At 36.3% G+C, this 25,415-nt stretch overlaps 1 protein-coding gene across 3 annotated transcripts in view; it reads right to left on the bottom strand.

Moving 5' to 3' along the window:
* Nucleotides 1-953: 953 nt before the first annotated feature.
* MTBP (MDM2 binding protein) overlaps nt 954-25,415 on the bottom strand; it is a 29,504-nt gene continuing 5,042 nt past the window's right edge. The window contains exons 7-22 of one of the 3 annotated variants that reach the window (XM_051778466.1): nt 23,018-23,132; nt 22,305-22,439; nt 21,418-21,512; nt 20,662-20,728; nt 18,959-19,076; nt 16,653-16,826; nt 15,512-15,625; nt 14,064-14,228; nt 13,595-13,688; nt 12,162-12,317; nt 10,120-10,215; nt 7,560-7,826; nt 6,043-6,289; nt 4,820-4,933; nt 3,567-3,632; nt 954-2,261 (exon numbers count right to left, since the gene is read on the bottom strand). In XM_051778466.1, the coding sequence (XP_051634426.1) occupies nt 2,226-2,261; nt 3,567-3,632; nt 4,820-4,933; nt 6,043-6,289; nt 7,560-7,826; nt 10,120-10,215; nt 12,162-12,317; nt 13,595-13,688; nt 14,064-14,228; nt 15,512-15,625; nt 16,653-16,826; nt 18,959-19,076; nt 20,662-20,728; nt 21,418-21,512; nt 22,305-22,439; nt 23,018-23,132 (2,059 nt within the window). In that variant the 3' untranslated portion in view covers nt 954-2,225. Of the gene's footprint in view, nt 2,262-3,566; nt 3,633-4,819; nt 4,934-5,445; nt 5,491-6,042; nt 6,290-7,559; nt 7,827-10,119; nt 10,216-12,161; nt 12,318-13,594; nt 13,689-14,063; nt 14,229-15,511; nt 15,626-16,652; nt 16,827-18,958; nt 19,077-20,661; nt 20,729-21,417; nt 21,513-22,304; nt 22,440-23,017; nt 23,136-25,415 lie in introns of those variants that run through there. The other 2 variants (XM_051778465.1, XM_051778467.1) reach the window with 2 other exon arrangements.

Here is a 25,415-nt window from a genome sequence, read left to right as displayed (position 1 = left end):
CAGTTATCACAGCTCAAATGGGGCACAGTGTTACTAAGCCACAGTAATAAACCAGCTGCCACGTACCCTAAAAAACCACCAAGATAAAGAGCAAATGAGACATGGGAGCAGTGTATTAGTTCAGGACTGGGAACCATGCAAATAAACAATACATTAAAATGCTTATGTTTCCCTAACTGCTTTCCTGCTTATTATTTCAGACCAACCTTTGAGTCTGCAGAATTAATTAAAACAATAACTTTTGGGCTCTATTGAACTAGAATAAAACCAGTTCAGGAGTATTAATTACTTTTCTGAAAGGTGTTTGCTTTGCTTATGGCAGCTAGCCTCGAGGATTTTATGAAATGTAGAGTTCCTGTACTTTTGTTTATCAACTTAGGCATAATTTATTAACTACAAAGTTTTTGTAATTACTCATATATAAACCTCTCAAAATTAAGTAGAAAATACAACTTTCAGTGACTTGCTTTAGTATTCAGACAAAAGTATCAGCATTCAGGCTGAAGAGATAAGGCTATAACTTACAGCTTTTCTCTGTTTGGAAGTAGAGACTTCCTTTCTTCACTAAAAGATGTTAAGGAAGATTAATGTCTTGATTAATTTCTTGTTTTCTGTGTTGAATGCGAAGAAATGTGAGCCATACACAGTAATCATTACACTGGAGCAATTTCATGCATGCACTTATCAAATCATTATTTAAGTATCTCTCTTCATTGCAATTCTATTTCACCAAATCAGTAAAACCAGGATGCTGTGGATGTGTGGCATTCTGCAAATGAAATCCATCTCATAAGTAGTTATGTTTGTCCTGGGATAAGATGCACACGGTACTCACTAGAGCCCCCTGTCACAGCAGAACAACTACAAAGGTCTCCTCTTGCAGCTCAGAGTGCAGTTAAACCATGTACACACTCCCCCTACAAAAGGTCTTGTAGAGTTCAGGGGAACAGTAAACAGAGAGACAAAGGAACAGATTAACACAAGATCTTGTTAGACACGAAAAACCTCCTTAGGGCTAGGCTTTACATGGAATAGAATTAAGCAAAGAATAATGCCACAAAATCAGAAAGGCTTTTTAGAGAATGTGTAGATTTTACAGTACTTAGTCTAACCTCCACATGGTTTAGTTCATTTACTTTTTCATCACATTAGATTTCATTTATATTTGTATTGCTTAATCCATTTTCGTGCCAGGGGAATATAGCAAAACAAAAGCAGTGCTTCTCTATCAATCATATTAGTTTATATGATGAACAGGAAATCTTTATACTGAAAGCTGTGAAATCTGTTTGTTTTGGTAGGAACTCCTCATCTCAAAATAATACTAACTTGAATAATTACATTAGTACAAGCCAGGTACATGCCTGAGACTTCAGCAAACTGAGGCTGAATTTAGTCCTTTACTGTACTTGCAACACGTGAAACAGGTAGAAATTCTTTCCATTACATTTCAGCACAGCTTACCAGCTCTTTGCCAGCTCTCACCATCATCATTACTGCTTTCGCTTTGATTTTCTCCTCCTCCAGGACATGAGATCTCAGACCTCTCTTAAGATTTTTTTCTAAGGAGTGTTACAAAGAGCACGCAGGAAATTATACCAGAAATTCAGCTTGTAAAGCGATCCTTTCTTTAATGGGACCTCCCATCAAGTTTCAAAAGACATTGTTTTTTTCCTGCTACTACAACACAGAGATAATCGTGACTCGAATTCTAATTACCTTTGCTTTCACCTGCAGAATAGAAACTGCTCTTAATTAGCTTACGAAAAGTTAATGGCCAATGCTGTAAACAGCTGTCTATACAACAGTGAGCTGTAATAAATAGAGTGGAGGTCTTCACACAAAAAGGTAAACCAAAGAGGCTGTTATCAAAATTAAATCTGTTGGGGTTTTTATTCACATAAAAAACATATATACTGATTGTAAAACATACAAAGCTTTATCAAACCAAGTTAAGCTATATTCCTTTTAACAAACATAATAAATATGCACATAAAATAAAACCTTTTTTCATATGAATTAGAAAAAAAATAATTAAAACTTCCAGTATAAAAAGTTTCAACTCTTGCTACTGTGCTTAAAGGATGAGTCTGTATAATTACACTGACCACCAGTGTGCAGATCTGTATGTGTGTGCCTCAGGCAGTACAATGCTTTTCTTGTAGTCAGAAGTGCTCTGTCCCCACAGTTCCTAGGAAGGTGTGAATAGCATCCACACAGTACTTCTACTTGCCAGTCTTCTCCAAAACCCATTCAATCACCTGGGCAAATAAATGAGAAAGCAAACCATTTTCATAACTCCAGGTCTCAAAAGTAACTTAATAATATCTCAGACATTTTATCAATTCTTTCTTTATCGCCACCTTTATCATCATCTGTGTGGTATTTACTAAACAGCAGAAGAAAGAATAAAGGATAATTTGTGCACTGCTTTATCTACCACCTTTTTTACTGCTGCTTTCCAAGCAGGGCAGTTGTTCAGACCACTGATTAGTCCTTGGCAATTATAGTTTACATAAGGTAATTTCAAAATATTCTCCAATACAGGGAGCAGTGAGCAGCTTAGGAGAACACCAATTTTAACGCTTCTTTTGCAAACAGCAAACATTCACAAAACTACCTGTTTTCTCCCCAGACAAAGATGGTGGTGAGAAGCAGTGTATCAGGACAACAGCCCAGTTCAACACCAAACATCACAACCCATGCAGTTTTTTAAACCTTATCATCTGTAGGAAGCAATTCACAACAGAGCACAGTACAGAACACAGCAAATACTGCTCTTGTAGAATAAATTCTGCGAGGATCTAGCAGTTTTCCTTGAGAGTTTGGGTTTTATTACTTAACTATGCCAGTTCAAATTCTTCCATTTAATTTATGATTTTGAAAACTGTACTGTAATTATGCATAACACTTTTTTTTCCCAATCATGGAGTCACTTCAGTGTATTTTTCAGAGTCAGTTACTTAATTTCTGGAGGGGTATTTACTTGTATGATTTACTCTCTGCTACTGTTCACATAAGTCTCACTTTACACACAAATAAACTCACCGGATATCCCTTGTGCTTACAGTTACTCCCAAGCTTAAAATTACTAATTTTCATTGCTTCTTTTCAGAAGTTTATTTCCTTTTACAGACCCTCTTATTACTTCCTAACCTTTGAAAAGAAATGTTATTTACTTCAACACAAGAAGAGAACAATTCCCTAATGATCCAGGCTTCCGTCTAATGAAGAAAAATCTCATCTCTCATTTTTTTGTTTCAGTGATGTAGAAACATTTATTGCCTTCATTTCCATTTCTCAGTGTGGCACATCATATAGGCAGCTATAACTAGAATACTATCCAAATCCTGAATATAAGCAACTGGAAATTTTGCCATGGGACTACTGATTGAGAGGAAGTTTCTGTGAGATCGGACTGAAACAAGACCCACAGCCAAGGTAGAGTGTTCTTCACTGAAGTATTCTCTTCATCTCTCAAAGCTGTGGACTAAACCATCCTACAACCAAGTTGCCATAGCAACATTTAGCCTTGGCTAGTTACAGAAACAAACAAATGGTCTTACCTGTTTAGCATTGCTATTTGCTGTTTTCTTCATTTCATCAAGAAGTCCCCTAGAAGTTTTAAGATCCTAGATATGAAACAAAAAGCCACAGGAATCAGCACACTTGTATGGTAACTCTAATTTGGGTTATAAGAGCCCCAATAACCAGGGTGATATTACACTTTCATCACCTTGTTCTGAGCAACGAAGAATTATTTAACTTTGCTTTTTTTATGAATAATAATACAGGATCACTGTAGTATTCTTCCTTTTGCTCTTCTACTTGGAATGGAACCATGAACCCATCTGATCTGCCCTACTCACTCATCCCTACATGCAGCCCTTTCTGCTTTTGGATTAGGAGACCTTCCTAATCCAAAGGTCATATTTCAGTGAGATCCTGGAAGCACTCACAGAATGACTGTGCAACTGTGTTCCAAATTGTGAAATGTGTTCCAATTATTTAAGAAGTTGGTGTTTATCAGCAAGATGTTCAGATTGTCCGTGTAAACAATCAGCCCTGTTCAACTGCAACTTCATTTACCTTAAATCACCTCTACTGAAGTTGTCTAAACTTAGTTCACCCAATAGACATAGGCTAAACACATGTAAATGAGCAGGAACAGCAGCTCAGCTTGTGAGCAATAGCTTTTAAACACCCCATACTGTAATTTAACTTGATTTTGTGCCCAGACCAAGTAACATGGCTTAAGCATTGACTCACAAAGTCTCTTAGATATTGTGGAAAGAATTCTCATCTCCTTCCAAAAATGAGGTTGATGCAATTCTACAGGGTGCTGCCAAGCCAGTATGTGTGAGATAGCTGTGCACATTTGCAGTGACTTCTGTGAGCATGTCAGAGAACTAGAATTTCTGAGTCAGTTCTGTAAGCTACTTGTTGAGCCAACAGCCTTAGAACAAGGGAGAAGTTGAGCTGTCACAGCTACAGCTGTGAGATAGCTACAACAGCTAAGGAAGCAATAAAGTATGACTTGACCAAACAGATCCATGCTTTAAGGTGTTATCTCACATAGAAGAGTACTGCTTTATAAGGTTTAAAAACAAATAAGACACCACCAAAATATACTGTAAAACTATGTTCTGCATTGGACAACAAGCCTAAAGGTTTATCCACACATTCTACACACTACTAATATATTGGGAAATATTGTCTTAATCAAGTGTGAATATCCCACAGACTATCTCAAGTTTTATTCAGGAGCAGACTTACTTAACTAAGAACAAAGAACTGTAAGAGCATGTCTTCTAGTTACCTTTAAGTAGAACTTTGATATCTCGAACAGACGCTGGCTGCATGATGCAAAGCACTTGTGATCCTCTGCAATTCCATGTTTCTGAAGAGTCTTAGCAACCACCTCCTTCAGCATCTTGGAAACAGCAGAAACACACTCAAAAGTTCATCCCAATTATTGACAAGAAAAATTGTCCAATGGAAGTAAAAAAAAAACGAAAACAGAAAACCTGATCTTTTTTCTTGCCTCTTTCTTTAATCCATTGCCCCAACACCATCAACCCACTGACCAAATCTGAGCAGTTATTTAACAATCTATTTCCATTCCCTTCATCTAAAAAATTAAGGAAATTTTTACACGTCAAAGCAATGTAAAGGATCATCAAATATTCACATGGAGCTTGGAAGACAAAAAAATTGATATTGGCTTGGATTTTATTTCCTCCAAAATAATAAACAGATAACTTTTCATTAGACTGGTATTTCCTTCTTTGATGCATCCATATTAAAAAAAAAAAAAATCTAAATCAGACACTAAAGTCATATTGGAAAATTTCCTCTGACATTTTTTGTATCAGAGATGTTTAAACTTTACTGTAGGTCTGAATGAGTCACACCAATTTATGCTTACTTGGGCAATCCCAACTTGCCACTCACAGTACATCAGCATTCTTGCAGAGTCCTCTCTGTATCCTGGGATTAATTTAAAGTTAGTATCATGCCAGAAACAGTTTTGTGTACTGTAGTTTAAAAATGGCATTCCTAATATATACAGCTATTAAGTAAACATTATTGCACCAAAGTATTTAAATGTTATCTCAATTAATGGACTTGTACAACTATTGGAATATCTTCTTATTCTCAGAACAGTCTGTTCTTCCACAATGGCTTCGACCCTTCCAGTACAGGTATTTCTTTGGTGCCTTTAGGTTTTATATTAATCTTCTACATTTCATAACTCCATTGATATTCATTCACACCTTTTTTATTCCTAGTTGTTATCCCTCTCAGCCTTAATTCCCTGGGCATAATAAAATACTCCTTTACATACTTTTTCATTCCTTGCTTCTGCAGCACTCTCCACAGTGCCTTCAGGATTCACTTGCACAAACGGACAGAATGAAATTTAATAACAAAGAGAGATGAAGACAGTTCACTTTGAGTTAAAAAATGTAAAAAATCAAGTCCCATGGAAAGAAGTTAAGCCAGATGCTTCTTCACTAAGCAAACAACATAGACCTTTACCCTTGTATGCTTCTGGGATCTCGATTCCTTTGCTGGCTTTAAGGTCTCAGGTTGGGCAGCATTTACACGACTGGCTGAGCCAGCCTTAGTGGTCACTTTGTGGGGTTGGCCGGGCTGTTTCAGTGGCATCCCAGCTACAGCAGCTGATCTTTCAGAGCTCCTCCTTGTTACCGCAACCGCACAGTGACTCCCGCTACTTCCACTGGCCTGAGAGAGGAGGGAATCTGTACTCTCAGATTTGGTTAGCCTAGAAGGAAGTTAAACAAACAAACAAAAAAGATAAAAGAACTTTCAGATTTTTTACTGACTCTTTCGGTGCCATTGCTTCTACTATGGAGGCTGCTGCTTAAAAGAAATAAGTGCATTCTTGCAAACAGCATCTGAAAAGAGCAGACAAGAATACAGGATTCCATTATATAATATTTTTTGTATTAGAAGAACACTCCACTGACTGGATCGGTCTCTGATATACAGACCCATTAAACCTCTGATTAAAAAGTTCCAGAAACAAACTGAAGAAACCACATAACGATGAAAATGAAACTCTTTGGAAGAAGGGGTAGTTTTGCATATGGACCCTTCATCTAGAGAGCCAGGAAGAACAGTGTTTGCTGGCCTCCAGTCTTAGGATAAGAGAGCTTCTTGAAACTACCTCATTTCTTTTGGCTCTGCAGGAATGTCAGAACTCATCTTTAACTACTGGAAGTTGGGCATTATAGTTCTCTGGGAACATTGTAATCCTTGATCCTTCAACTGTAAGAGCGCTAGTTATTCCAAAACTCTAATTCATGAAATGTTAGATACAATCACATTTTCTTTTCTAACTATTCAGAGTAGGTTGCAAAAGATATGAATATTCCTAAAACCATACCTCTGTTAAAGGCTTGGTGTGATTAGACTGCAAAGGGTATCAGACTGGAAAGAAGGATGAAGTGAAGTATTACAGTAAAAAGTGCATTCAGAAATAGTGTTACATAGCAGCTGTTTTTCATTGACACAAAGACTCTGCATCTTCAGAGTGAGGACAAGGTACAAAGGAAAATCTTAAAAACTAAAGTTGCAGAAAAGACTTTAATAAACAAGGCTGACAATAAGATTGAGTTTTGGTAGGTCATCTTATGCCAGCAGTCCTTTGGATTAGCAATTCAATTATTCTGTTTGTACAGTACTTGGCTTTCCAAACCTCTAGTTGTTTATTTGTACTGCAGCAACAGTGACAGTTTCAGCCCTAGATGAGGCTATCTGTCATCTTTTCAAAGGCACTTGAGACTCTGCAAGATACAACCCCGCATCTCTTAAATAAAAGCTGCCTGTGCCACATGGTTTTTGATTAATCTAATGCTATCAATGAGAGGTCACACTTGAGAAAAAAAATGAGTCCACAGAGGAGGATTAAACAACTAGAACATTTGTCTAGATAGTTTCACTAAAACATTTTGAGATGAAAGAAAAGATGCAGTTCACAAGAGACCACTGAAATACTTCATGCTAAAGATTCATTTTATTCAGTGCATTACCTTTTCTTGGGATAAAAGCAATCCAAGTCTTTTGATCTGCGCTTTAGCCTTGATGTCTCTGTTTTGAATTCGCTTTGCAAAGACTCTCCATCAGGGACACTTCCAGGCTCTGACAAGACTGCGGGAGATGGGAGAGGACTCAAGACAACTGGCACAGGGCAGCACTCTTTGGTGCAAGTAGTCTGAGTTTCATAGCGAATAAGACGAGTTTGAAGTTCAGCATATCCCACATCTCTCTCTAAGGCTCTTCTGTCATCTAGACAATATCTGAAATTGAAATTGGTGAGAAACCTGTGAGAGAAAGTCTCTGCTTTATTACAGTCAGAAAAACTTACTTTTGACAATCGTGTGAACTGCAAAACTTTTTTTCATTTGAACTGGTGTATTGTTCTGAAAGATAATTTATAACCGCCCAGTAAATTAACACATACCTTATGGATTTAGCTATACTTAAGTCCAACTCCAACAAAGAAGCTGAATCATATATTCTTTGCAAGTCTTTACCCTGTGGTCTTATAAATAAGATTTCCATGGACATTAGCAGAATTTTTTCCTTAAACAAAAAGTGTTTGCTAACTGCACCTTTGAAGTGAAACCTTTAGCTTTGTCCCAGATAAACAGTGCTGTATGAGAGATTCACATTTTTTAAATGCTAAAAATACAAAAAAGTGTTTCTTATCAACTACAATGAATAAGCAGTTTAATCAATGAAATCAACAAAACAAATTGTATTAAATACAGTGGAGCTGAAAGATACCAAATGAGTATTTCTAGTCCAGTGAAACCTACAGAAGAGATTACAATACAAAACCCATCTTAACTAACTTTTCTCTGGTGTAAATGATTTCCAAGATTCCTTGGAAGAGCTCAGTGTTTCATCACCCAGAAACTTACATGACCTCTGCTGGGGAAAGGTAACAGTATTGTCCAGTATTATTTCATCCTTTTTCTTATGAAGTATTCTGAACAGTGTGAGCTATCACTCAGCCCACCCTCCAAGCTGCTCAGCAATGTTTCCCACTCTTAGGAACTCCAGACACATTCTTTACTTTTGTCTCTTAACATGAAGTCATGTTAAAATGCTAGATCTGATTTCTCTACTTTCTTCAGAGTATCTTCATATTCAGGGAGAAATTCACTTTTCTAATAACTGACTGATGAGTCCATTTCTACAGTTGAGTAAGACTTTCCACTAGAAATAAATTCATTATCTGATAAGAGAGTAAGCTCTCTTAACTTAAAAATTTCAAGGTGTTTAATTTTCCTTATTATATTCTCAGTCCCCTGAGTAGTCACATCCCCTATAAAGATAAAAAAATCTATTTAACTTTACAAATTAAATTGCCATTTTACTCACTGCTTTAATGGCAATTACTTTTTCTTTGCAACACAAGATTCAAGTGTCTGGCACACGTTCATTACACCAAAAATTTAATTTAATCATAAATAGGAACAGCCTCACCAGTCCTGGTCTGCATGGGGGACTTCAATCACCCCAATACCTGTTGGAGAGATAATACAGCAGGGCATAGGCAGTCTGGGAGGTTCCTGGAATGAGCTGATAACTTCCTTTTCTGAGTGAGGTGAGATGCTCTGCTGGACCTTGTTCCCTCCCACCAACAAGAAGGAGCTTGTTGGGAATGTGAAGCTCAAGGGCAGCCTTGGCTACAGTGACCATTAACTAGTGCAGTTTGAGATCCTCAGGGCAGCAAGGAGGGCACACAGCAAGCTCACTACCCTGGACTTCAGGAGATTAGACTTTGGCCTCTTCATGGATCTGCTTGGTAGAGTATCATGGGATAAAGCCTCCGGAGGGAAGAGGAGCCCAAGGGAAATGGTAAATATTCAAGGAGCATCTCCTCCAAGCTCAGGAATGATAGGGAAGAGTTATGCTGAATTATTTACTCTAGCATTTCTGTATGTCTTTCCTCTTCTCCTCAATGTCAATATTTCTGTTTTTCTAAACTATTTTTATACAGCTACATTATATGATGAAGCTTTAACAAATAACTATTTCTGGCTGGCTGGGACTAAACACAGTCCTAATCATATTGATCCTTTTGAACATTCTTACCACTAACACTTGCCTGCTGGAGTTGTTTTCAGGTTCCCTGAACACACAGGTAGCACCACAGCAGGTCTCATAAACCTCCTGACTGTTCTAAAAGTGTCTACAATTAAATATCAAAGTAGGAGCTATGTATGTACTTCACTCATGTGCTGCCCCAGGAATTCGATATGTACTAATGAACCCTATTTTCCCTGACACTTTTAGTTCTGAATTAAAATTTACAGAGACACTGAGAATAGCTACAACAGTACAGCTTAGAAAAAACTTAAATGTTTTTACATTACCATCAAGGCAGGAGTGTTGCAATTTAAACCAGTAACTAAAATAAAGGTAAGAAAGGGAGAGCTGGCACGTACAAAGTTGTTCCAACAAAGAAAAAGGATACATAAAATTTTCCATAATTAACACACATGTTGCTTGAAACATTTCCAATTATACCCAGACTGGAAACTAAAAAATAACTCTGGGAAAAAAAGCCAGGACACTTACTCAAGTCCATGATAATGGCATCCAGCTGCTTTTTCAAAAGGCAAACCTCTGAGCTTCCGAGGAGTAAGCTCTGGTGTCAAAAGAAATGCATTTTCACTGAAAAAAAGAAAAAAACGGATCTATTTTAACAAGCTACAGTCAGGATAAATTATACTTCCAAAAATCAGAAAAAAATGCCATGGTATAGGAAGACTAAACCAGCATGCCAGCTTTGGCAAAGCCTCTGGGGTAAAGCATCAATGGAAAATTAAATGTTTATTGAAGTGACAATGTAAGTTCAACTAACTAATTCCTACTGAGCTATTAATATTACAGAAGCTCTTAGACATTTCAACCAGTTAAGGTCACTGCTCCAAATAACTTATCAATAAACCCAGGTAAATATCATTCCATTTCACAATGGGACACCTGAGTAGTAGAATGGACTGAAAGGAACTGGGAACTGACCTCCCATTTCTCAATCCAGCACTATAGCAGTGAATTCCTTCCCTTTAGCTTGTTGTCTCACCTCACAGTCACCTTTGCCAGACTTTATAACTAACCACTTGTCTCCTGTGATATTTCAATTCCAGCTAGAAACTCTCTGCAACTAAATCACATGAATGCATTTGTTTGAAAGTATTTCAACAGAATAAGCCATAGTGAGACAGACAGAAAGCATTTGCTGCCAGATCCCAGCATACCCTGTCACATCTCATTTATCTCTAAAGAAGGGAAGAGATGAAGGCAAGATGTAGGAGTATCTGAAACGTACATATTGCTTCAAATTTTATTCACACAGACTGTCTCTGTACCATTACCACTGTAAAAATTATCTGGGAAAAACATCCAGGAAAGATGTGATACTGAATCCAGCAAGATGGTAATTTAGAAAGACTGTCAGCCAAAACTGTAATCTATTAAACTTCTATTTAAACTCAAACATGTAAAACAAGTGAACATGCCTTTAATTCATCAGTCTCTCTCAAAATCTCTTAATTCCTTCTGTTGGTCTAACAACTCAGTAGAAGATTCTCAATCTTCATTGCATATTTTCTAACTTGCTTGAATTCTCTGCTCAGAACATCTTGAGGCTAGTTTCACAACTCCAGTAAGTATTTTACAGAAGTCTTAAGAATCCTACAGAAAATCCAAAATATTACAGTACCTTTCCCTCTCAGAAGCATTCCTATTACATATAATGAAGTCTGAAAAAGGATCGAGGGCTGTATCAAATAAGTCCATTACAGATTCTATTATTCAACGTTAAAAAGGTCAACAAACATAATTCTAGTGACTGCAAAGATTGTCTTGCCTTACCTAGAAATCTGTAACACACTGCACAAATAATACAGGCAAACACTATCTGACTCTCACACAGTTTGGCCTTAACTCTAACAGATGTTCAGATCCGGAAAATTACTCCATTAACTCCATGTATCAATCTTCCTGCTGCAAAAGTACTGGTTAATACACTAATACTTACCAGCAGACACACTAAGGATAAATACTTGTGAAGCCACCAGAGTAGATAAGCTTCCTTTAAGGAGCACTTTACCACATAAAAATATAGATAGGAATTCTGGGCCAGAATGACAGGAGACGAACACAGTAAAACAGGCTCAGCTATTGCTTTTCTACACTGCAATTTTCTTCCCACCTAGACTCCCCCCCACTGAAAGAAATCACACCAATAAAATTAAAGTTCTGCCACAGTATTTCTGCTTGGATAGAAATACTATTTTGAAAATGCACACATTTCAGCAGCTTGCCAGGAGTCCACTAGCACGTTTTTTCCACTTCAGGTGATTATTTTGTTATTTAAATGCATAGGACAAACATCATCATCATCTCCAGCCATTTCAGATCCTGAAAGAATTAATTAGTAAGACTGGCTGGAGGAGCAAAACAGTTGATTTCACTGGCAGGTATGTAATGCAAGGATGTTACAAGTTTTAAACTCATATCCAGCTACACCATTCTGTGACTCTCAATCAGTCCTTATTTGTAACTCCCCTCCATCAGCTCTGAGTATGGTCTGCTTTAATATGTTGGATTCTTACCGCTTGGGAATTTGGAGTGGCTGAAGATCACCAACTGGCAGCCCTTCTGGTGTAAAATATTTCAGTAATTCTTTAGCATCGAGCAATGTCAGTGACTCCCGCTGGCTGTCTTTATGCCCCAGCAACTGCTCAGATGAATGTGCAAACAGAGAAACTCTGAAAAAAGGAAAAAAAAAAAAACAAACACTAAAGACCAATCTAAGATTTTTTTCTTTTCTTTAGTAATCTCATGGTATTAAGAAAAAATAAATTAAATAACTGCTAGTCTGGAACAATTAAACTATTGCCAAAGTAAAACGAGTAAGCTTGCTCCTTGAAAACATTCACACCAATGTTCATGATAAACTATATTTGATGCAAATTCTCTAGCATTCTGCTAAAAAGAAGTAATTTCTTCAAGAATTTAGAACCATAAAGCCACTACTGCATGCAAACTTCCACTCTTTTTTAGTGTCTTCAATCAAGTACAGCAAAGTTCTCTCTTTTCTACTGTTGAGCAATATGCTGTACACTGAGAGAGGATAAGAAAGATCATCATTCAGAATACAATGAAATAAACACTGACTATGAAACAGAAAGGTCCTTCAGGAAGGTTTTTGAAAGCTAATTAGAAGGAAGAACTTTACCTGTCTGAGAAAGAAAAGCCATTAATAATAATAGCAGCGACAACCACAAAAAAGCAGAGATCTAATGTGAGAATTCCTCACATGCAGAACTCCAATCTAAGCCATGGCCAACTATGGTATTTGAAAGAGAGAAATGGGATGGAAGTGATTAAGAAAAATACAGTTGGACAACTGGCTGTAAAGGTCTCCCAGCAAAAACATTAAGACCAGCAAAGACTATTAAGTCTTATATGAAGTGAGAACTAAACTTAAATCAATAAGCTGTATTAAGTGACAGAAAGGTCTACAGGTTTCACTTGAACAGTACTGAAGGAAAAACAGAACTAAACGTAAATTTCAAACATAAAGCCAATAGGATCTTCGACTTTAAAATTACTTGAGACATGACTTAAGTACTGACTATCTTGCAAATACAAGGAGATTATAAACACATGCTCACAAAAAATGCTAAATTATCTCTATTACTTAGGGCATGTTGGGAGAAAGAAAAGCTTCTATGTGTTTTTCTGCAAAGGCTACTATTTTCTAGAAGTGTCATTTTGGTAATTCAGTTTTAGAACTATGCTATTTTAAGCTAAATTTCACTTGCATTTAGTCAATCATATTCAAAACAATACTACTTTCAATACCCAGAAAATACATCTTTGGAAATTGACAGAAAATTAGTTTTAGCTGTAAGCAATATTTTCTTTGAAAGATTATAATATACTTGAAAACAGTTTACACAATGGCTATCAACATTTGAAGTTCCTCTACAGTAATGTTCAGTGGCCGCTGCAAAGAAAATCTTCAGTATTTCATTATTACCTCGTTTTTTGTTTGTTTTTTTCAAAGTTTTCCAAATTCTGAAGAACATGTCTTTCTGGCCATTCCAATGGATTTGTCTCCATTAAATCAGGCTCTGCAAGAAATATATGGTGGATAACCCTTAATAAGCAATCTTATTGTTTAAAGAAATATATATGTATAAACTCATATATATATACACATTCCTTTATATATAGATATTCCTTAAGGCATATATATAAATTACATAAATAAATGGAAAATCTGTCTGATGATGCAATCAGAAACATTTTCTGCACAATTTTTTTGTTAAGGAAAAGAAAGGAAATAGGTAAGGCAAGGGTCATTTCAGTTTGCAAAAAAACCCTAGAAAGCTACTTTACTTTTCCTTATATGTTTTCCTCTTTTGGTAAAAGTAACAAATTGACGATCAGTAGGAAAAAACATCAAAAGAGAATAAGCAGCGTATTTCCTAAATAACAATACTCACCACCAGTCACAGTGCATGACATAGTTTTATTGGAAACCTTCTGTAGATCATGGTTAGGAAGACTAGTGTTGCACAGGTCCAAAAAACATTCTCTTGTAAGTTTTAATAAAATTTTGAACTCACTGGTAGAAATAACCGGAGGCTTCTTAGTCAATTCCTTTCTCTCTATAAAAGGAAAAAGAAAAGGTACTGCACCTACTAAGTAACAAAGAACAACTGGACCCTGCTAAAAACTAACTAAACAAGAAAATATCCACCCAAACCCAATAACACAAGTAAGTTAACTTAATATTTACTATTGTACCCTTTAGCAAGACATGGGTGGTTTATTCCACAGACAACTGAGAATAGCTGAAGTCACACGTGAATCCCATTTTTACAGTCCTTTAATTTCTGTATACATGCATTTCTGAGTACATCCAGGTTTGGATTCCCCAGAGACAAATATCTCGGACTTGCTGAGCCTAAATGTGAAAAGCTGCAGTCTGCAGAGCCTCCCACCCACCTATTTTTGCTGCTGGTGCAGGAGTGTGGCTTCAGTGTAACTAAGAGCCTGCACTGGTCTCTTTGGTCAGAATATCAAGGGCCAGGTAATTCTGGTATGATTAGGGATGATCAGTCAATCCCAACTGCTCCTATTCAGTCTTCATCCTAATGGAAATGGATGATCCACTCGAAATTAAAACACAAGCTCTAAAGCAGCCCCAAGCTCAGGGCTGAAGGTGACAGGACTCTGGGAATAACTGCAAGCTGGCAGGGGGCAGGGGGTGGAAGACGAGACTATTAGCAGGAATCTTCTTTTCTTTAAGCTGCTATTCTGTTAATGATAATACACTTATATTATCTTCACAGAATGCCATTTTCTATAAGCCAGCCAATCTCTCAGAAGCATTTTTTCTTTTAATTGAGTCTCCTAGAGCAATGGACTTGGATGGAAAAAATCAGGACACTCAAATGTACTTCTCTGCAAAGTCATGAAAATCTACAGAGGATGACCTTTCAGCTGTTACAAACAATGCTTCATGATAAATCTAACAAATATCCAATACATATTTTTCCTCTGCTGTTGAAGACTTTTGCAATAAAGAATAAATTTTTAAAAACTCTTAAAAATCAAAAACAGAATTCTTATTTTTGTAGAAGACATATCCAGCAGTAAGGGTTTTTGGGGAAATCATCACAGAATTACCACAAAATTATTCCAAAACTATGCTCAAACAGAGTAACAGTGTAACAAGCAGCCACCAACCTTAATTCAGTGTTCTCTTTTTCATTATCTGACACACAATCATGAACATACTACGAAGTTTCTTTTTAAACCTTCACTATTTCTTCACAAAGTGATCAACTCACTTCGGTTTTGTAAACTGAGCCATCACATTCAGTTTGACATAAAGAGCTTTCAAATACTTTTAATGAGAATTACCGGTGCTTTCCCCATTACTTACTGAGATATTCTTTCAAGGCAAACACTTGGAGATGAGACAGTTTCATTTCTCTTTGTACAATCTGCTCTCCACAGAAGCGTGGCAGCGACTGGATAAAGTCAGCAATACAAAAGCCTGTACAGATTAGGAGAAGTTTTTATTAAGAATCTCTCACAGGACTTTGGAATCATTACTTCTTTTTAGAAAACATAAACATTGCAGACAGAGAAATTTCATATTAAAAGGAAACAACCAGACTTTCAAATATGGTTAATCATTAAAAAAAACCCAAACAAACCAATTACAATTGAACATCAGGATAACTTGGAAGAGATGCCTGACTAGCATTTTTGAATTTCTGTACAAAACCAATATGACAACACAATTAACTTAACTAACATTTAAAGAGGGTAAAAAGATCCTAAGTTTGATACTTAGGATCAAAACAGAAAAGAAAGAAAAGTTTTCTCCCAATATGTGGTCAAGGACTTTCAGTTCTCTGACACTGTACTAATGGGATTTTAATTAGGATAAATGGCAAGTAGTCAGTCATATCACACACTGATTTATTTCAATAATAAGGAATTAAGTGGATAAGATGCAGGTCACTGTGTTCTTTTTCTTTGTCAGCATTATTGAAACAAATACAGGAATTAGTAGAGTTAACTAGTATGTGTAGTTGTAACAGGATAACTATTCTAAGATAAATGTCTAGATACATGCTCTTACCTAGTGGAGCAGCTATGATACATCAGTGAAATAGGATTTTCAACTGATATTTACCTAATTTTTTGGTGCGGGCTGGGCAGTCTTTACATCAACAATACATACTTTTTAAACTTTAAGTTTTCAAGAATTTGATTTGCCCTAATATTACCTGGATGTCCCTTTAAAAAACAATTTTCAACTAATCTCACTGACTGTAACTTTACATAGTTGATTTAAAAAATATGGTAGCAGTAAATTCTGTGAATAAATAAGCTCATTATATTTTTTTTTTAATTTGACAAATATTGCTAATAGACACATTTATAAAAAATGTAATATTCTTCCTTGTTTTCTCCATTTTAACACTGACTGGAATGAATAAAAGGAACATATGAAATTGAGTAGCATTTGCCTGCATTCAGATATTCTTAAATAAATAAGCAATTACTCTTACTTGACTCTGTTTCTTCTGCTCTTGTCTTTAACCTTCCATTTACTGCAGCAAGAGTGGCCATACCATTGATCTGGCCAGCTGAATGAATCAGGGTTGCTTTACATCCTCCAGAGCCGTTGCCTTGTAGCAAGAAATAGTATCGGCAAGATTCTCCTTTCAGTTCAACTTCTGGAACTTCACAAACATCAGGACATAACTGTGAAACACCCTCAGAAAAACAGCTTTAAAACAAGCTATAAACCACCATCAAATTTCTTACACTTGCTCTCTCCTCTTCTGTGAGAAATCTTGCATCTTTTGAGGAGAAACAGCAACTACAGGTGATATTTACCCCCTGTAAAGCTACAAACTGAAGAGCATGCAAAATAAATGAACAACAGTAGCAAAGCTGAGCTGGACAATGCTGCTGCCTTAAAGCCAGCACATTACCAGCACCCAACTCCTGTGACTGTCAGGAGGGCCAGCTTTCTAATGCAGACTAGAGTATAGCTGGCAACTCCAACCACCACTCAGAGAAGTTCTTTAACTGGCAAAGTTACATTTCTACCATGAAACAGTGAAGAGAAGTTTCTGTTCTGCTAGGTAAAAAAAGGCCTTTTTTCATATGTGCATTGAAATAATATAAGTGTTCACTGGAAGAACATACAACTGTAGAAGAAAAGGAAATACTATACTCTCTTCCCAAGGACACTGCATTATTCATTAATGGAAGCTTCACTCCCTACTTTACCCTTGTGCATAGTCTGCGTGAGAGATAAAGACATTCTGTTTTTAAACACTGGCATATAGTTTGCAGTTTTGAAAATAAATTATTGTGGGACTTGACAGAAAAAGTGGAAGGATGGGTTTGCTATCTTTTTAGACAGAAAACATTTTATAGCACCTTGGTAAATGCAGCAATTGAGAGAGTGAATACTTCTTGATGTACTAAGCTTTAACAGTCAAATAATTTCATACTTGCAATACTATCTCAATAATTAATGCAACAGGAGCTTAATATTTATTAGCATTATAAATTTTTGTTAGTAACAAATATAAAATATTCCAGTATTTATTGAAAATTTTAAGCTGGAAGCTGAAGGAAAGAGAAGGGCAAACCGTGCTACCTCAATATATAAATCCAGAGAAAGAAAATAGAACAATAAAGTGAAAAAGATTCCAGAAATATTTTCACTATTGTCCCATTCCCCTAGTAATTTGAAATATTTTCCTTTTCCATTTTATCTTGGCATCTCATAGCTGATTCCTCACAGGTAAGTTTTTATTTTTGACTTTAATCTTAGCATTTGAGAACTACCAATTCCAAGAATTACACCTTCCCACAGATCAAAGACACTAAGGATTAACAAATCTTAGTATGGTCAGATTAGTAGCAGCCACTAAAAAAAATCAACACTTTTCAACTAAATAAGCAAACACGTTTAAATGGTCATGTTTCTCCTCCTATTCTAAATTTTATTCAAGAGGCCTAATAAAGAACCTACTGTATGTTACTGATCATATTATAGTTAATATTTGTACAAAACCCTTCCACTGGAACACAGGACAGAGATCTTGCAGACATTGGGGATCTCGCACTCATTTGACTGCATCAGTAGTATCTCTCCAATAAACATAAATACTGCTGCTGCATATGTATATACATATATATATATACACACATATATATGTACATATATATGTGTGTGTGTGTATATATATATATCTGTGTATCTCACACCCTCTCTACCACCTCCAAACATGCAGAGATAATTTTAAATCTATATACTTCCAGTATCCATTCCATAAAGCTTTTTGCCCTGTTATACAACTCTTCCTAATTCCTCTCAATTTTTTCCTACCTCTAGAGGTGAAATAATATCAGTCTGCCAGCCACCCTCATCTGCATACTTGTTTATAAAAGCTATCCAGCTGGCAACAAAAACAGTCAGTCTTAAAAGAGAAGGGAAGCACCTAACTGAAGCAGGCTGGAATTCCATCTGCAGAAGCAAACCTCTATGCCCATGGATTTTACAGTCACCTTACAAAGGTGTGTGAAAGCTGGATCTTAGCTGAGAGACAGGACACAAAAATGGTTTAAAGAAGATGCATTTTCCCCAAAGCTTGTCATGATGTTATTATCCATTTTTTCCTGAAAGTTTGCATAGCTGAACTTGCATTCACTAAACCCTTTTGTGTCAATGAATACAACAATCACTGACCTAATTTCATTGAAGACAAAAAGAGAATCCCAAATGTATAGGAAAATCTCACCATATATATATACACGTACACAAATAGATATACCCACAACAAAATATACCTACCAGTAATGACCTTGGGTTTCCTGGCCATATATTCCTTCCATTTCTTAGTACTCAGCTGGGCAGGAGATGGGATCACTACACTGCTTACATTACATGGCAATGTAAATAAAGCTCCCACCTAAATAATGAGAGCAAGTACAACACATGCAATATTACTGAAACCTGTTTTATATTTCAGTCTTGAGCTATCGATTTGGAATTATTTCAAGTGTACTTCAATTGATGAAAAACATCTTAACACATCTGTCAATTCACATCAATCAAAATGGAACAGCATTTGACATAGAAGCTGCAAAAGTTTTATTTACTTCTTAGTCCAGTTGAGAGATCATTAACCGCTGAATTTCTATTTTATAGATAAAAAGATATTTATTACCTATTACAATTCTTTCAGTATTCTGGCTACAAACACTGCTGTAGAGTAGTATCCAGAATGAGAACAGAATTCACAGATATTAGCTGGCATCAGTGACTCTGCATTCCTTTGAAAAGCAATTTTTTTTCCTTCCTACATATTACCCTTCTCCATTAATCAGATACTGGACTATGTTTATGTCTCTATATAGATTCCAGGTCAATAAGCACTAACAGAAAAAAATGCACATGTATTAGAATACTCAAGCAATAAAACAATGCTATTACAGTTATTAGAAAAGCCTACAGATGCACAATATTTCCAGCAGCAGACTGAAAAAAAAATCCCTATGAGAAACTGTTATCTTCAAAATACATTCAATTCATCATGTGCAGAGTCTAAAAAGTAATGTGACAATGTGTTTTGACTGTTTTGGCTTCTACTTTAAAAAAACTAGTGGAAATGCAAGCTCTTCGACTGTAAAAGATATTTGACCAAATATTCAGTACCCTTAAGTAAAATGAAAATTACCTGGGATATTTACCAATATAAAACCATTCTAGAAGATATTTTTGGTACAGCACTAGAAAAAGGACCTTTTCCTTTTCTGGTTAAGTATAATGGAGAATGGAGAGGCAGGGGAGAAGAAAAGTCACTAAACCCCTAAATAATAAACTGAAATGAAACATACAGTCTGATAATGGGATACCATCTCCATAGCAAATAAAGAACATAAGTTATTAAGAATAACTGTACCAGCATTTTAACATTGCAGGTTTTGTTTTGATTGGCATAGATTTATTTTATAAACACTAAAAAACTTCCCTAAACAAACATGTATCACCTTTTATGTAAAGGTGATATTCAGGAAAAACATCTTCAAAACAATACTGTGGCTATGAATAATCACACTATCATTCCAAGGCAAAGCAGGGAGGGGGAAAATAGGATTGTAAATGTTTCATGAACCCTTTTTATCCAAAATCAGAACGTAAAAGCAGAATATGCACACGTAAAATAAAAAAGCTTACCACTTCAGAGTAGCTAGATATATTTTGTAGGCTGCACATGTGCCTTTTTAGCCTTTTGCTAAAAAAATCAATAGTTCAATTATGATAGCACAGAAATTATCTCTCAGGATATGATTAAAAGTTGCAAAGTGTTTTAGCAGATTAAAACTTAGCTAAGGTAAAGAGAAAAACATCTTTAAAAGCTCTATTTGCTTTAGAGCTAAATGTTGAAGAGGTTTACACAGAGACTAGGTTTAAAAATATTATTCCTGTATCTTTTATAGACAATACACATACTTCCATTTTTCTGCTATATGTAATTAAAAAGAAGTTTTCACCTTCCCGGAGAGAAAAGAAATCTGGTCCAAAAGCAGCGTAGATGTTTTCTTTGTTCTTGACAGGCTCCTGAATGGAACAGTTTAAGGAACCTCATCTTCACAAAAAACTGCATCTCAATTTTGCAAATCAAGTTCAAAGAAGGACTGCAAGTGTTTAAGTTTTTATGCACTTTGATACAACGGTATCATAAAACATACAAAACTCACCACAGATACTTATAGATTCAAAATCATGGAAGACTTATACATCCTAAGCTACTGTTGTTTCCCCAAGACTAGTACCCAAAGCACATACATTTAAAACCAACCTTGAGATCTCTGCAGCATACACACAAAAGAAAACTGCTCTGCTACATCTTGCCACAGATTTTGCCCCTGCACAATAAAAACATGATTTGTGGGCAAATGATCCTATATTGTGAAGCATGCTACATTCATTAATTAGCAAGGCTTCAGGGTTTTTAAACTCACACAGAAAAAAACATTTCTCTATTCTTTTCCCACAAATAGCATGCACATCAATAGACAAATGATATGTGTGATAATATCAACACTATCTGGTCATTGTTAGAGTAATTTAAATTTCAAAATTAAAAAAATCCAGTGGTGAAGAATCACTGACTATTTTGGCAGGCTAGAATGGAATGAGCCCTTGCAATCCCCATCTCTCTGTTGTTTGCACAGGTAGATTCTGATTGTTTTTTTTCTGCTATAGACAATTATCAGTAGTAGCTTAGATCCTTAAAAAAAGGATACAGTTCAAATTCCAGATCTGATATAAAAATGGAGGGTAGATCAGAGAGCAACACCATCTGTAAAAATTCTAGGGCAGGACCATAGTAATGAAAAACCTGAAAAGACATCAAATCAAAAAACCTGTAACACAATGTATGATGTTATCTCAGTATAACTTTCTCAAGTGTTTTGCTAGGGGCATTTCCCTTACAGATAACATCTGAAAGAGGTATAAAAGATATAAAGGAATAGAAAAACAATTCACAATATTATATTAAACATAATTATATAAAAACCAAGGAGGGTATTTAATTCTGTTTAATAAAGCTTACTTCCTAGAATGTCAACCACGTGCATCAAATGAGTTCTAACTCTTATCCAAAGAAAAATAAGTTCTGCCAGGAACAGACAAATGCAATCCAAAATGTATATATTTTAACAATGAAATAACAAATTCATAATTGATACCAATTTTTATAAACACTCATTTTTGTTTTCATCAACAGATACAATTCTGGAGTTCCTATCAACGGTCTACTTCCAGTGGAAAACATGAAACAGTAACAGTGTAAAAAAAACCAAAAAATCCCAAACTTTTAAAATTAAGTGGAAAAGGTTAAATTAATACAGAATTCATAAATTAGATATTTTGAGTATTAAGATTGAATAAAGTCTCAATTTCTACTTGGAAAAATCTTGGTATGGTATTTCTACGAAAAACAGATGAAATTTTAAGGACCTGTTTTGATAACACACATGAACAAAAGAAGCATTCCTCAATCTTATCCAATCCAAACTTTTATGTTTAACTTTCGGTTCTGACTAGAGTTTCCCCAGTTACTAATTTTCTCAGGAAAGTAAAACAGATGAATTCTAAAAGTAAAAGAAAGATCAAGAATAATACTTGCTTCTGGCAAAGCATCAGTATTCCTTGATTGCTGCTCTTTTTTACCAGCAAGGCAAGAACTTAAATGTGCAGTGCTGAATGTCTTTGCTGAAGTGCTTTTTATACAAAATTCTGGAAAGTCAACTCCTGATCCAAACTGGAGGGAAAGAAAGACAATAAATGTGTCAAAAAAAGAGATAAAAATTATTTCTTTTCAGCCAGTTAGATGTATTATTATTTTTAACAATTAGTATTATATTTGTTTCCATCAGATCTGTAAAACTAAGTAAAAGTACTGCACTTAGATAACCAAGTACTAAATCCAAAACCTTAATACTGAAAACGTAAACAATGCCTTTCACAGTCACAAAGTTTTCAGTCTTTGCTGAAACATGAGATGTGCACTTGCAACAATGACTTACAATTACAAAATAATTATTTGTGATAGATAGAAAACAATATACTTTTGAACAATAAGTTGTCTCAACAAATATTTCAGAGGAGAGCAACTGGATTTCAAGTTCAAATCTTGATGCATTAACCTCATTTATCCTTTCATCATGCTAAAAAAGCAAGTTATTCCACCACCCACCCAGACAGATTGCACACTAGTTCTTTGAATTACACTGTCAAAACCAAATCTGGCTTAAAGCTTAAAATGCACTGTACAATACACACTCTAAATGAGAAACATAGATGCTTTAAAAATTACCACAGCTGAAAAAATTATTTTACCTTTCTTTCCCATATCTGAATCTTTCCTCTCCAGAGTTCCTTTAAATCAATAATATTCATGATATCATCTGAAGACACAAAGTCTGCTGATAGATAGTCTGCAATCTTTTGCCAGCTACTGCAAAAATATGGAGTTAATCTTACTGAATTTAGTATTACAAATTAACATGAAGTGCAGTTTGACTGAATTTACCTATCACCTCTTAGCACTGAACGGTCTTGTGTATGTTAAGACAGACATATATAGCTTTGTATTTCACAAAGTAAAAAATATTGCAGAATTTCTCATTCAGGCTCTGTAAAGGAAGGTGTTCACATGTTCCATGAAGGTGACAGCAAAGAACTTTGACAGAAATCAAATAAGACTGGCAATGGCAAGCTGCAGGCAGACCATAGTAAAGCTGGGTGCTAGAAGCTGCAGCAAAGTCAGGTAGCCATCATTGGGGCTATCACTGGTCCCTCTAGATGGTTTGTAGTTAACCTTCTAAGCAGAGTAAATAGACTGCGGCACAAGCATTACCCAAATTCAACAAGAGAGAGAACAGTCAGTATCTGTGGGTTCTAGTGGCAGTCTGTCTTCTAATTGAAATCAGCATCATCAGCAGAACAGGAAGAATAAGTGAGGTAACTTTCACCAGAGATACTCTATGCCCAAATGGCCTCATTTTACATAAAAGGTTTCTCAGACAACTGCAAGAGTGGTGTAGGGAACAGAATAAAGGTCTCTATGTAACCTTTGTTGATCTCACCAAGGCTTTCGATACTGTGAGCAGAAAAGGTCTATGGCAGATTTTGGAACGTTTAGGATGTCCCCCCAAGTTCCTTAAAATGATCATCTCACTCCATGAGGATCAGCACGGCCAAGTCAGATATGGTGATGCACTTTCTGAGCCCTTTCTAATAACCAATGGCGTGAAACAAGGTTGCGTTTTGCACCAACCCTATTCACAGTCTTTTTCAGCTTGATGCTCCAAAGGGCCATGGCAGATATCAATGATCAGGACAGTATCTACATTCGATACCGTACTGATGGAAGCCTTTTCAATCTAAGGCGGCTGAAGGCCCACACCAAGACCTTAAACCATCTTGTCTGGGAGCTACTTTATGCTGAAGACGCCGCCCTTGTTGCCCACATAGAAGCAGCTCAGCAGCGTTTAACATCCTGCTTTGCAGACGCTGCTGAGCTCTTTGGGCTGAAGTCAGTTTAAAGAAGACAGAAGTTCTCTATCAACCTGCACCTCAGGAAGTCCCCCATCACCCCCACATCACCATTGGCCAATCAGAGCTCAAATCAGTCCAGCAGTTTAATTACCTAGGTAGCCTCATCTCCTCGGATGGTAAAATTGATGGAGAGATAGACAACAGGTTAGCAAAGGCATATAGTGCTTTTGGAAAACTCCATAAAAGAGTTTGGTGTAATAAACACTTGAAGAAAAGTACCAAGATGAGTGTTTACAAAGCCATAGTGCTGTCTACTCTCTTATATGGTTCCGAATCATGGGTCATCTACCGCCACCACCTGCAACTCCTAGAACGCTTCCATCAACGCTGTCTCTGTACAATCCTAAACATCCACTGGTCAGATTATGTGACCAATACATCTGTTCTAGAGCAAGCAGTAGTCACAAGTATTGAGGCCATGTTGCTGAGAACACAGCTGCGTTGGGCAGGGCATGTCTCAAGGATGAAGGACCACCGCCTCTCTGAGATCTTGCTTTATGGTGAACTTGCCACTGGCTGCTGCAAAAGAGGAGCCCCAAAGAGAAGATACAAGGACTCCCTGAAACAATATCTCAGCCTTGGTCATATTGATCACCATAACTGGTCCACTCTGGCCTCAAATCGGGAGGCCTGGAGACACACCATCTATAACACTGCTGTCTCCTTTGAGAACACACGCAGGATCACTCTCGAGGAGAAAAGACAACACAGAAAGAATCGTGCCATGTTGAATATACCACCTAAAAAGTCTTTCTGCTGTGCCTTTTGCAATCGAACATGTCTATCTCGCATTGGCCTCATTAGCCACCAGGGTGCTTATAACAAACGTGGATAGAACCCTTCCTAAATCTTCGTTTGTGAAGCCCAGCCATGATGACATAAAAGGCAGCAGAAGCATTTATTCAGTCAAAAGCTGATTCCACAGGATGATACCAATGAGCACTGAGATCAAATGCTCATGGAAGTCCCTGCAGTAAGTTTATCATCCTCCATATACCTCAGAGAGTACTATGTAGTAGGTATATTGCTTATTCTATCCAAGGACTGAACATTCAACTTTTTAATTTTCAACAGTTTTATTAATTTAGGATTAAGCTTAACCACACATTCTACAAAGCAAACTTGAATCTTTTGGGCATGGAGGGGAAGGGAAGTGGAGGTAACTTTGCCAAGTTAT

This window comes from Manacus candei, unplaced genomic scaffold (assembly GCF_025592945.1).
Source record: "Manacus candei isolate 608988 ecotype Guabito, Panama unplaced genomic scaffold, ASM2559294v1 h1tg000013l, whole genome shotgun sequence".
In the NCBI taxonomy this organism is placed as follows: domain Eukaryota; kingdom Metazoa; phylum Chordata; class Aves; order Passeriformes; family Pipridae; genus Manacus; species Manacus candei.
The sequence above is the reverse complement of the archived record's forward strand: the minus strand, read 5'-3'. Positions and strand labels throughout refer to the sequence as shown.